Source organism: Cololabis saira, chromosome 10 (genome assembly GCF_033807715.1).
Source record: "Cololabis saira isolate AMF1-May2022 chromosome 10, fColSai1.1, whole genome shotgun sequence".
Lineage (NCBI taxonomy): Eukaryota > Metazoa > Chordata > Actinopteri > Beloniformes > Belonidae > Cololabis > Cololabis saira.
This window is the reverse complement of record NC_084596.1, coordinates 26567274-26579429: the sequence shown is the minus strand read 5'-3', so window position 1 is coordinate 26579429 and position 12156 is coordinate 26567274. Positions and strand designations below refer to the sequence as shown.

The window sequence follows — 12156 nt, the reverse complement described above, 5'->3', positions numbered from 1 at the left end:
GTGAGTCACAAGCCAGGTTACTTAGATTCCTTTTTCACTTAAGTAGACTACCGTACTATTTCCTTGCTGCCCTACACTCATAAGGCCTCGATCATTACATCCCCGTGACTCCCTTGGCACCATCTTCTCTGATCAAAATGATTAAAAAAAAAAAAAAAAAAAACCTTTTCATAATAAATTGGAAAGGTGAAAAAAACATTTTGCTTTTGCTTGATAGTCTTGAAAAAAATGTTATAGTTGTAGGGTTTAGAAAATGTTTGTATGTACGTATCATGTCATAATAAACTAAATGGAAAAAGAACATCTTTCTGCAAAACCACGACATGTTAAAAAGAACTATAGAGCTTTTTTTTGTTTTCCAAGAAAAAAAGAAAGAAAGAAATCAAGAAAGAAAGAAATCAAGAAAGATTACACTTTCCAAATTGATGGAGATAACTCCCAAACAGCGAGCAATTACGGAAGAGTATACAGGCCAGTACCAAGTTGTTTAACCTGTGCTGGAACATTTGCCTCAGAAGATAACCCTCACCAAGTTCTGCTAAGAGTGAAGAGTGGAAAAAAAGCTGCCACAGACTTCTTACTTGAACACAATCAGAGAACAAACTAATTAACTCACAAATTAATATATATACTTCAATGAGTTATAGGAGGAACATTCAGAAAACAGAGGTGTACATAACTGACGAGGACGAAATAGAAATACTCTGGCCTAGTGCTAAAATTAGTAACTATTTGTGTACACTACTACTACTACTGCTGTCATTTAGCAGACCCTTTTATCCAACGCCACTTACATCTGAGAGAACAAGACCAGCAAGAAATCAAATAGGAACACCTTCAAATATATAGATAGATCATATTGGTCACCTCGCAATTCAACTTCACCCTTAATAGAGGTAAATGCTTAAGTTCCCTAAGTCGTTCTTAGGCCACGTTTACACGTAGCCGGGTATTTACAAAAACGGATATTTCCCCCCTACGTTTTCAAAAATATCCTTGTTTACACGGACCTGCATGAAAACGCTGTTAACGTCATGCCGGCCAATCAGAATCCTGGAAAAAACATCAACAAATGACACGTGTAACTTCCAGTTAAGGCTGATTTATGGTTCCGCGTTACACCAACGCAGAGCCTACGGCGTAGGGTACGCGGCGACTCACACCGTACGGCGCGCATCGCCGCGTACCCTACGCCGTAGGCTCTGCGTCGATTTAACGCGGGACCATAATTCATGCTTTACTTCCAAGACGGAACGAGAGTCTGAGAGAATTTAAAACGGGTTGAATAAAAGAAAATATTGACGGTGGCCAAACTAATTGTAAACACAGGTCGCACTCATGACGCTGCTGGTGACGTTTCTGTCGCATAATGTGACGTAAATCTCCGTTTTCCTCAGTTTTCTCTGTTTAGACGCAAACGTGAAAACTGAGTTTTTGAAAATCTCCACTTTGGCCGGAGTTTTCAGAAATGATCGTTTTTGGTGGCTTTGACCTCCGTTTTCGTGTAAACGTACGGCCAAAACGCATGAAAACACCTCCGTTTTTGCCCCGTGTAAACGGGGCATTAATCATCAGCTCACACATTGATTTCTGACTTTTGTCACCGTAAAGTGGTGTTTATTATTAGTGCTGGCTGAACATCAGTGACAATCAGGAACACTCAGGGGAGTGCGTGTCACAATAGTAAGGGAGAGAGGGGGCAGCTGCTGCCCTGCCATCTCTGGTGAGCCACTATATTTACCACTCTGATGCTCCACCCGGGGCTGCCAGAAGACTGCCTGGTCTTTGGGTCCCACCCCTCTTGCTGGTCTGGCGACCAGGACAAGGGTGAGCTCACACTGCTATGAGGGCTCCATGCACCCTAAGGTAAGGAGGGATGGGTGAGAGTGAGAGAGAGGGAGGGAGGAGGGCGACAAAATGCAGCAACTTAAAACCAAAGCCAGCAAAGAAACAAAACATACAAAGAAAGATGTTAGAGAAATGTAGTGAGCATCGGATGTAACCATTTAGGGAGCACTTAATATATACCCACATAGGCAGGGATGCCGGAGAGCATCTGATGTGCCAAATGCATATAAAGGATATGTTATTAGTTTACATTAACATAACATGTGTTAAATCTATTTCATTCATGCAATCAAGAGCATTTAAGCTCTTTTTACAAGCAAAATTCAGGGGGAAGGATGTCTTAGTTGAATTGTGAGCAGCAGAATTTGCCAGGATTATCATGGCACCTCACAGGAGGTGGGGGAAAAAAAGTCCTGCTAAATCTAGCCATGGAAATCGTGCATGTTTGACATGCTGAAAAGAAAAAGGTGCATGGCAAAATCCAGGCACATAAGCCAAAAGCATGCTGAGCCACAGCCAAAATGTAGATCTTCGACATAGACCTTGAGCAACAATTTAAAGGTGAGCCATTTCACTTTCATTTAAGAGATGGGATATACCATCTGGAAAAAAAACAACAAAACACATTTTCACGAATGAACTACTACACCCTTGCCAGCATCATTCATAATATAAAATAACCAGGGGTGTGATTACTTTTCTATTATCATTTTCCAGGGAGAGTCTCCAGTTTTACACATAGAATTCTCAGCACGCTGATATGCAAATATTAGGATTTAATTTAGCCACAATGACCTGCTGCCATTCTTTGTGTGATATGCAGAATACTAGGGTGTGGTAATGCAATTATCACTTTTATAAGTGATTTAAAGAATGCTCATCTTCAATAAGTCAATGGAGAGACAAATGTTTGAAACTGATATGAGATGAAGAGAGACTGATGATAATGCCTCAGATGGAATACAGCAAGGACCATCAGTAGAAGATGCTAAAGTGAAAAACAATCCATACACAAAGAAATTAATATTAAAAAGATCCACATAAGTACTGTGGGTAACAACGCTGTGTTGTGCACAAACATAAACATAAAGAGAGCAGAGTGGAAAGAGACCATCATTCGCCGTGATATCTTCCGGCCCTGAAACTATACTGCCCTGCAAGGTGCAACTTTACCAATGAACAGTTTAAAACATAATTGCAAAATGTATCCCAAGGCATACAATTTTCTCAAACAACCTCAATTCCACAGAGAGAAAGATAGAAAGGTAGATTGATAGCTAGAGAGATAGATAACCGAGCAAGCAAATAAACAAAATTCCATACAACTTTCCCCATAGGACCAACAGACGGACATGAACACACACCCACACAGAAGAAAGAGAAAACAAAACAGTACTATTTTGGTTTGTTACTTGTGGGACATTGGATTTGACAGTCCCAGTACATTTTAGTGATTCCTATGCCATTTCCAGGTTCTTACCTGTTTCACTCGTGGCCTCCCAGGAGAAAACTTCCTCTTGGTAATAGCTGGCTTTCCCATGCCAATCTTGGGCGTGAATGGTACGAGGGTTGTCGTTGGTATTATACTACTGTGCTCACTCAGTGAGGACAGGATCTGCATCTGTGATGGGTCTCTGAGAGGTGTCCCTCGAGAAAGAGGGGAGGGGTGGGAAGAAGAAACCATTTCAGCCAGTCTTTCAACAGATGTTTTGATAGGCTTCTCCTCAGATGACAATCCAGGAAATGACAACTGGGGATTGCTGTCCAGTGTAGTGTCCATCGACTCTGATGTACTAGAGGCTGAGAGTTGGGAAATGTGAAATATATCCTCATTCCTTTCTGTGTTCAGTTCTTTTGGAGCAGTTTCCTGGAAAGAATCGGGGACTGCATCCATACTTGAAGGCTGGGGTAGTGCGACTTCCATTGGTTGGTCCACACAAGGTACTGATGTAGTACTTGGTTCTTTGGTGGTTGAGATGATGGCCTTAAAATCCTTTGTGCTAGGGTTGACTACGCTTTGCTCTGCGCAGGGTTCTGTATTTGCTGGCTTGATTTGCAATATAGGATCCTGTGTCTGTCCTGCCTCCACAGCCTCTTGGGCTGGAAAAGACGGTTGGCTTTCTGTGTTTGAAGAAGCTGGACTTTCTGAAGACGTGAGCTGGTCTGTAGCTGCTGGTTTTGATTCTGCGGGGGAAACAAATTGTGTCTCAGTTTACGTCAATGTTGATTTGGTGGAGCAACTCCACATCCTTCACCCTGTCCTAAAGTAAGCATCATCAAATATACATGGCACTTAATGTGAATAAAATTTGATCATCCAGTGTTAATTAGTCACCATTACCAATCACATTATTGGAAACATCTAAGGCGTGGATAAATGTGGATAAATTCCTCCATGTGCTACGAGTACGAACCTGGTTTGAATTCTGCTGGAATTTTGTTGACAGGAGGCTCAATAACCTGTGTCTTGACAGCATCGGCTCCCCCCAAGTCTTCTAAAACAGAGTTACATCAACAGCAATATTAAAATATATCAGTCATGATGGTACATTGACTCATGAACAGCAAGATGAAAGTCTGGAGAAATAAAAAAAACAGAAAGTTAAGGTATCAATCAAATTCAAAAAGGAAAAAAAAATGAAAAAATGTCCATACAATGCTGTTAAAATGTAGATAAAAATGGGAATGTCCTGTTAAACTATAATAGATACAAGTGGCATTGGATAGGGATTGCCTTTAAATGACAAGTAACATGCACAGAGGCTTTAATCAGTCACCACAATTCAGTGTTAATCTAATATCCCTTATCCTATCCATCCTATCAGGTTTTGTAGTGTCCTCTCTCTGTTTGGTTTAGTATCAAAGACATCAGTACATTTAGCTCGACTCGTATGAAAAGAACCAGTCATTCCTGGCTATCAGGAGTCGAGCCAATATTCTGCCAGACTGCATCTGACAGTACAGACAGCCTAGTCTTAAGGAGGCGCATCCCATTTCAATCCACAAGTTCCCATGTCACACTGATCCTGACACACACATGCACCTGCTATGCATCTCTGCCAGGGAAGGGAGTTGCCATGGTAACCAACATCCCAGGGTCTGTGTGCTCTGGGCTCATGACTCTGCAGCTTGCAGGTGCTCATCCGGTGCACATGCCAGAAAGTCAATTAGGGAGATGGGCCTGCAACCATCTCATGCCACCAGCTATTGACCAAGCTGAACACAGATTCACATCCGTTAACTCCCTGCCTGCTAGATCGCACACGCTGAGCAAGGATGTGGTTTAGATTTGGACACAGTTTAAGCTACAACTAAGGCCTCAAGTCACACCTAAGCTTCACTAATAGTATTGTAATGTGGCTGTACATTCCTGCTATATCCATTAAGGGTATCAATTGGACTATAAAGAACAAGACCTGAACACATTTAAAAAGGTAATTGTAATTAACTTAAGAGGCTTCACGTACCATTATCCTAAAAATATGGCAGGAAGAAAAAAAAAAAACAAGAAAAAATAACCTACACCAATAAAGGCCTGGAGACTGCAGTGTTCCAACTTAAATTTCAAGAGTTTTCTCAAAAACCAAAAGCTCAACAAGACTTAATATCTTAAATAATTAAATTAAATTAAATTAAAAAAGAAAAAAAAACAACAACAACAAGGAATTATTTGCCCAACCAGTGCCCATAGTGAATGACCACACACACGCACACAAATAAGTTACAAAATGACACCATGTATGGTGAGCAGAGCATATATTTTTTATATAGCGCCATATCATGAGTAGAGCACCCCTCAGACAATTCCCAACTTCATCACAGTATCATGTTAAATTGAAGTGCTAAAAAATCTTGTACCCCGTCAAGTATCAATAACTAAGACAAAATGTATAAAGACTGCAAAGTTTATCTAGTTGCAATTTAAGTAACCCATCTACCTCAACCCTGTTAGTTGTATTATTATGTGCAGTTAAGCTATACATTTAGAAAGAAAGTGTGCAATCGGAAGGACAGCTGACTTTCACTTCTTTATTTGCACCCACAGGAGTTAAAATCATTTTGTTTCACCCTCCTGTCTCCTAAGATAGTGCTTTAAAATATTCCTAAAGTTTAAAATAACAAATACAATAGAGTTGCTTTAATCATTCTGCCTGTAGGGCACCATCTGTTTATTTGGGAGTCCCCAGAGGAACCTTCAAGAAAAATAAAACTTTCTGGTTTTAGCCCCTCTCTCTTCTCAACTCTTTCCTGCATCAACTGAAACTTCATCAGCACCTACAACACAGATGTTCCAAAACCACAAAACTGAACTGTGTGTGGAGATGAATCAATTAACCCTAAAGAAACTAACACTGTTATAGTTTTATCAAATAACCCGATTGTTGTTGCACCATTTCTTCCATTCAAAAACAGTGATATCCCTTTGGTTTATCAGTACTGTAAAAAAAAATAAATAAATAAAAAAGGCAGATTAAGTATGAGAATTTCAAGGTAAAAAGAAAAGAAATATGTAGATTTTATGAAAATACAGTAAACCTCAAATCATTAAACACAAAGAGAGAAATGATAAGAGTGCAATATGTGTAAAAGCTGTTTTTGTAACAATAAACTCACCAGGCTTCTCATCTGATATGGCCAACTTCTCCTGGACGGCAGCCTGAAGAGGCTGTGGATCTGAGTGCAATGAAACAGCAAGTAATTCTGGTTTGGGGTCATTGTGCATTTCAGGGGGCTGATTGCTAGGTTCAAGGTCTGTGTGCTTTTGAGCCAGCTGTAGGCCAGTCTCAGAGTCTGTGTGCATGGAGCTTGGCTGAGGCCTGAGTTCTGGGCCGATTTCCATATCCACTGTATCTTGTGTCTGCTCTGCAGCAGAAGACCTGCAGTTGGAGCAAACGTAGTCCTCTCTGGGGCTGATTTCTGCTTGGCCTGAGTTCTGACGCTCACACTCCAGGTGTAGCCATCTGAAAGGAGTGCAAAGCAATTCAGGTGACTGTTCAATTGTATCGTTTCACATAATTAATTTCAGATACAAAATAAGAACAAGACATAAAGACATTTTTCTTACCTCTTACAAGTTTGGCAGAAAAGTAAGTCTTTGTGATGCTCGGGGTCTAGGATCCGAGAGCACATTGGACAGCACAGGGCAGGGTCTTGGTTTTGGACACAGTTGTCACACAGCAGACTGGTGTGGTGCCACTGCCCACTGGTGCGTGTTCCACACTGGATGCATACTCGGCAGTTCTGGGGATGAAAGTGACATGAAATCCAAATCCATTCAGACCAAGTACAGTATAAACTTTTATCTGACATTTCATTAAAAGGGGAAATAAAAATGAAACCTGTTCAGACCTATAGTTAGTGGGCCACATTCAAAAAAATCTTCCTACCTTCCTTCCTAACTCTGTGAGCAGATGTGGACGATTTGCAAATATTGCAGCTGACATTTATCTGGTTGAAACAGAATCACTAACTGATGGCAGGTAGATGCTATTTACCCAAAGCGCTTCACTTTTTCCACATTTTGCTATGCTACAGCCTTATTCTTAATTTGATTAAATTCATTTTTTTCCTCAAAAAAATTCTACACACAGCACCCCATAATGACAACGTGAAAAAAGTGTTTTTGAGATTTTTGCAAATTTATTAAAAATAAAAAACAAAGAAATAATTTGTACATAAGTATTCACAGCTTTTGCTCAATACTTTGTTGATGCACCTTTGGCAGCAATTACAGCCTCAAGTCTTTTTTAATATAACGCCACAAGCTTGGCACACCCATCTTTGGGCAGTTTGGCCCATTCCTCTTTGCAGCACCTCTCAAGGTCCATCAGGTTGGATGGGAGACGTTGGTGTACAGACATTTTCAGATCTCTCCAGAGATGTTCAATCGGATTCAAGTCTTGCTGGGCCACTCAAGGACATTCCCAGAGTTGTCGTGAAGCCACTGCTTTGAAATCTTGGCTGTGTGCTTAGGGTCGTTGTTGCTGGTGAAAGATGAACCGTCGCCCCAGTCTGAGGTTAAGAGCGCTCTGGAGCAGGTTTTCATTCAGGATGTCTCTGTACATTGCTGCTCCCAGTTCCTGCCGCTGAAAAACATCCCCACAGCATGATGCTGCCACCACCATGCTTCACTGTAGGGATGACGTCATGCTGGGCTTGTGCTCTGACATGTCTACTGTCAACTGTGGGACCTTATATAGACAGGTGTGTGCCTTTCCAAATCATGTCCAATCAACGGAATTTACCAAAGGTGGACTCCAATTAAGCTGTAGAAACATCTCAAGGCTGATCAGTGGAAACAGCATGCGCCTTGGCTCAATTTTGAGCTTTATGGCAAAGGCTGTGAATACTTATGTGCATGTGATTTCTTAGTTTTTTATTTTTAATAAATTTGCAAAACTTTCGAAAAACTTTTTTCACATTGTCAATATGGGGTGTTGTGTGTAGAATTTTGCGGAGAAAAATGAATTTAATCCATTTTGGAATAAGGCTGTAACATAACAAAATAAAAGGTAAACGTGAAGCGCTGTGAATACTTTCCAGATGCACTGTATATCATTACTTCAGTTAAGACATTCTCAAAGTTTGCTTATGAGCAGTGTACTGCTGGTTAGAGTCACTCTGCAGTACTTTTTTCAACACAAAGACAAGCTAAAAGGAAAATAACGAAGCATTTCAACTGGAATAATTGAAAAAATGAATAAACTGAAGTCTATGTCAAAAAGAAAAAGATGACTCAGACCAAAACAACCATGCAAGCTGGGGGCAGGTTCTCAAGAGAACTGAATGTCAAGGATGTTTGCGGTTTGTATTGCTCCTTTTCTGTGTCAATCAGAAAGTCAAGTGTGAAGACTTTTCATCACCAGCTGCCTCTTCTTTCATATTCTAACCCAACCACTACATTAAATATAAGGTGGCGTTTCCACCAGCCAGCTGGGTGATAAGCACACATTTTTGCATGCACATTTCTTTTGTCACCAAGGATGAACTGAAGCTTTTAAAAGATCAGCTGCTATGATTCATTTCCTAACTACTCAAGGAGTTAAAGCAACCAACTAAAAGTCATATTCCCCTGAGCAACAGACAAGATTTAGAGTCCAGATAGAGCCTGGATTCATATTTAGAATTTCTTTTCTCCTCACTGGATGTTATTGTGTACATAATGGGGACGGAGACCTGTGCAATCAAGGTCTGACATTAACTTTTTGACTCACTGACCAAATGGACTGGAAGGTAAAACATTTTTTTTTTTTTTTTTAACCAGTCAAGCATATTTTTTACTAGCCAAAATAATAAACTGCCTTTTTGTGTTCCATATACATTAATTTACATACATTTAATTGAGATAAAGCATAATGTCGTATACAAACTTAAGCAGAATTATATTTATATGTAATATATTGATGAATGGCGCTGCGTGTGTGTGTCCGTGCGTGTGTGTATCTAAGTGACACAAGCGTCCCAAGACGCAGTTTTATGCACCATTATTACCCTTTTTACATTGACGGATACCCCATGTTTAACACTAAAATCTAGCGTGTTGTCCGTCAGTTTTACATGAAGTGACGCGGGGTGGTGGATCGTGGGTGGGATTTGCTGATGACAAGAGAGGATGTCTGCAAGGTCCTCATCCTCAGGGCCTTGAACGCCATAAATCAGCATATTATATATCTGGAACCGGCTGCTAAAATGACAGGCCGCAGCTTTGCAAGCCACAAAACCTGGCTCATTAACAAACTGAAGAGCCTCATTAATATTTTCTTTGCGGTCAACTAACACTACAGCAGGAGTGGCAGAGGGAGACTGATGGTCATATTTGTGCATCACGTTTGGTTGAAGTCACTATGCAAATCCCGTTGTTATTCCGTGTAGATCCACCACCTTCTCCATCTCCTGCATCACCCAGCTCTTCTGATGTTGGTGAAGCCAGCGAGGCCGACCAAACAGCAGGTCACCATATACGTTGTACCACTCAGTAACGCCTCCCGAGTCATCTTCCCTCCCTGCAACTTGGCTTCAAGCTCCAGGGAGGCAATAACAAGCAGGGGTAATAGCGGGCTATAATCTAAAAACGCTTAATGGTAGAAAAGCTTAGTGTGGCGGATGACCTTTTCGTTTTACTTGCCAAATGGAAATTCTACCCGCCATTGGCGCTTGAACAAGTGTTAGTTTTGGATCCTGTGTGCAATAGTTACCTTGTGGAAACCATCTGGGAATCCAACACACTAAGTGTTGCCACTTCAACTCAGTGTAATAGTTTTACTTAAAAGTCAGAACCATCTAACATCTTTTTCTCATCTTCAGGTCACCCAGAGCTATTATTTCCTACCTTACACCTCCATCCGTTGGTGGGAATAGAATCCATTGCAGGTTGCAGACAAAAGGTATGGTAGCCTGTGTCACACATATCACACACCAGCATTTTAGTGTCCTCTCCTGGGTTCCTAGAAAGAGGGGATAAGATTGTGTAAAAAACAAACAAGAAAAAAAAAAAGGACTTGATAGTGCTTTTATACTCTGCGCATGAGTTCAACAATGTAACGCAGGTTATTATTAGCAAATACAACACTCTCAGGGTACTCTATTGTATTAAAAAGAAAGACATAACAAGCTAAACAAGTTAATGGCCTCTTCTATCATAAATTAGACCCAATAGGCTGACATGACAACCTAAGCAACTAAAGCATCTGGATGTTGATTTCATAAACGAGGCAGCTAAAGCCAACCTCACTGTACTGCATAAAAAGTTCAAACACCCAGGCATCAACAATTACCGTCAGATGTAAATATAAAATTAAAAGGTGTCTTGAAATTAGGCCTGGGCAATAAACCAATAAACCGAGCTCTCAACTCAGAGCAGATGTCTGGAGTTAGCGACCAATCAGCCAATCTGAAAATAGACATTTTTTGTTGCCGGCTACGGGTTATCGTACATTTATCGTTATTGAGGTAAAACTGTCCAATTTATCGAGGTATTGATTTGAGGTCGTATGAACCGACAGGAAAGGGGGGAAAAAGGGATAGAACTGTTTTAGCATAGAAATGTAAATCAGCAAAGATCGGTCTTCTCATTTCAGTGATTTTGCATTTTTTTGATATCATTCAAAACCATAAAATTAACTGGATGTATTGGCCAAAAACATTTGAAAGAAGTAAAAAAACAATAAAACAGTTGTATGCACAGTCAATGATTGAGGACAGTATGATAACAATTTTAAATTCTGATGAACATATCGGTGTGAAACTAATCTTGATTTCTATCCCTTGTGTAACACTTAAAAGTAATGAGTTACAAACAAATCTCGGATGTTCGGAGGTCGGATGGATTGGCCAAACGCTTATAACCTTTGCATAATCCTCCTTATGCCTCCAGAACTGCTCTGCGTTTCTTTCCATATGCAGAAGCAACATGGCACTGGGATTTGTATGCATATATAAAATAAAAAAGACCTAAAACTGAATGGACAGTCTTAACAACCATGCCCATAAGCCTTAGGCCTGTCAGAGCTGCTGTTCCTTTTACATATTGGTCAGAGGTCATCCATTTAGCCCATCACTGACCACAAAGGTAAACAAACCAGCATTAAGTATGATGCCTGGTAGCTATATACACTTATGTAGGACAAAAAGGGAAGGATTAACATGAGCAGATAAATCATTCATTTTAAGATACTTTATTTAGGTGGGTGGTTAAAGTGACTCACTTGCATGTCTGGCAGACTTTGCACTCGGGGCACTGCCAACCTGCCCTCCTTAGAGGGGTCACAGCCATATCCAGGCACATCCCATGGTAATGCAGACCACAACTTGTGCAGAATAGCTGGTCTAGTAGGTCCCCTGGGCTATCGCATAGCACGCAATTTACATCATCTGCAACTATGGACAAAGAAATAAAAAAGTAATTTACATATATAAAACCGGGGGAACATAAATTACAGTGTAAATGAATCAAATTTCCCATTTTATTGAGTAAAAGATTTCTCTGTATTTAATTTGACCAAACTTACATTTGTTAACTGCCAATTCAATATGCTCCGGGCAAAGGAGCGAGAGACTCCTAATATCCTGAAAGGTCCCAGCTGCCCCCGCACAGGGGTAATGGTAGAGTTGAGCACATCCTTCAGCACAGCACTTAATGGATGCTCCAAGGCGCTTACAGTATGCACAGTGCTGCAGGAAAAAAAACAACAACCCTAAAGTCAGTCTCAAGTATTGCAAGATAATTAATGGAAAACAACATAACAATTATAAATCATACTGATTTATTTAAGCTTTATGAAGACATTGCTTTATCCTGTAATGTATCCA

General features: G+C 40.4%; 1 protein-coding gene across 6 annotated transcripts in view; it reads right to left on the bottom strand.

Annotated features, from left to right (window-relative positions):
* Positions 1 to 12156, bottom strand: part of kmt2cb (lysine (K)-specific methyltransferase 2Cb) — a 79369-nt gene that overhangs the window by 38458 nt on the left and 28755 nt on the right. For 4 of the 6 annotated variants that reach the window (XM_061732326.1, XM_061732329.1, XM_061732328.1 and 1 more), the window contains exons 8-15: positions 11856 to 12018; positions 11553 to 11724; positions 10178 to 10292; positions 6914 to 7089; positions 6463 to 6809; positions 4263 to 4343; positions 3329 to 4032; positions 1742 to 1861 (exon numbers count right to left, since the gene is read on the bottom strand). In XM_061732326.1, coding sequence (XP_061588310.1) covers positions 1742 to 1861; positions 3329 to 4032; positions 4263 to 4343; positions 6463 to 6809; positions 6914 to 7089; positions 10178 to 10292; positions 11553 to 11724; positions 11856 to 12018 — 1878 coding nt within the window. The remainder of the gene's footprint in view (positions 1 to 1741; positions 1862 to 3328; positions 4033 to 4262; positions 4344 to 6462; positions 6810 to 6913; positions 7090 to 10177; positions 10293 to 11552; positions 11725 to 11855; positions 12019 to 12156) is intronic. The other 2 variants (XM_061732327.1, XM_061732330.1) reach the window with 2 other exon arrangements.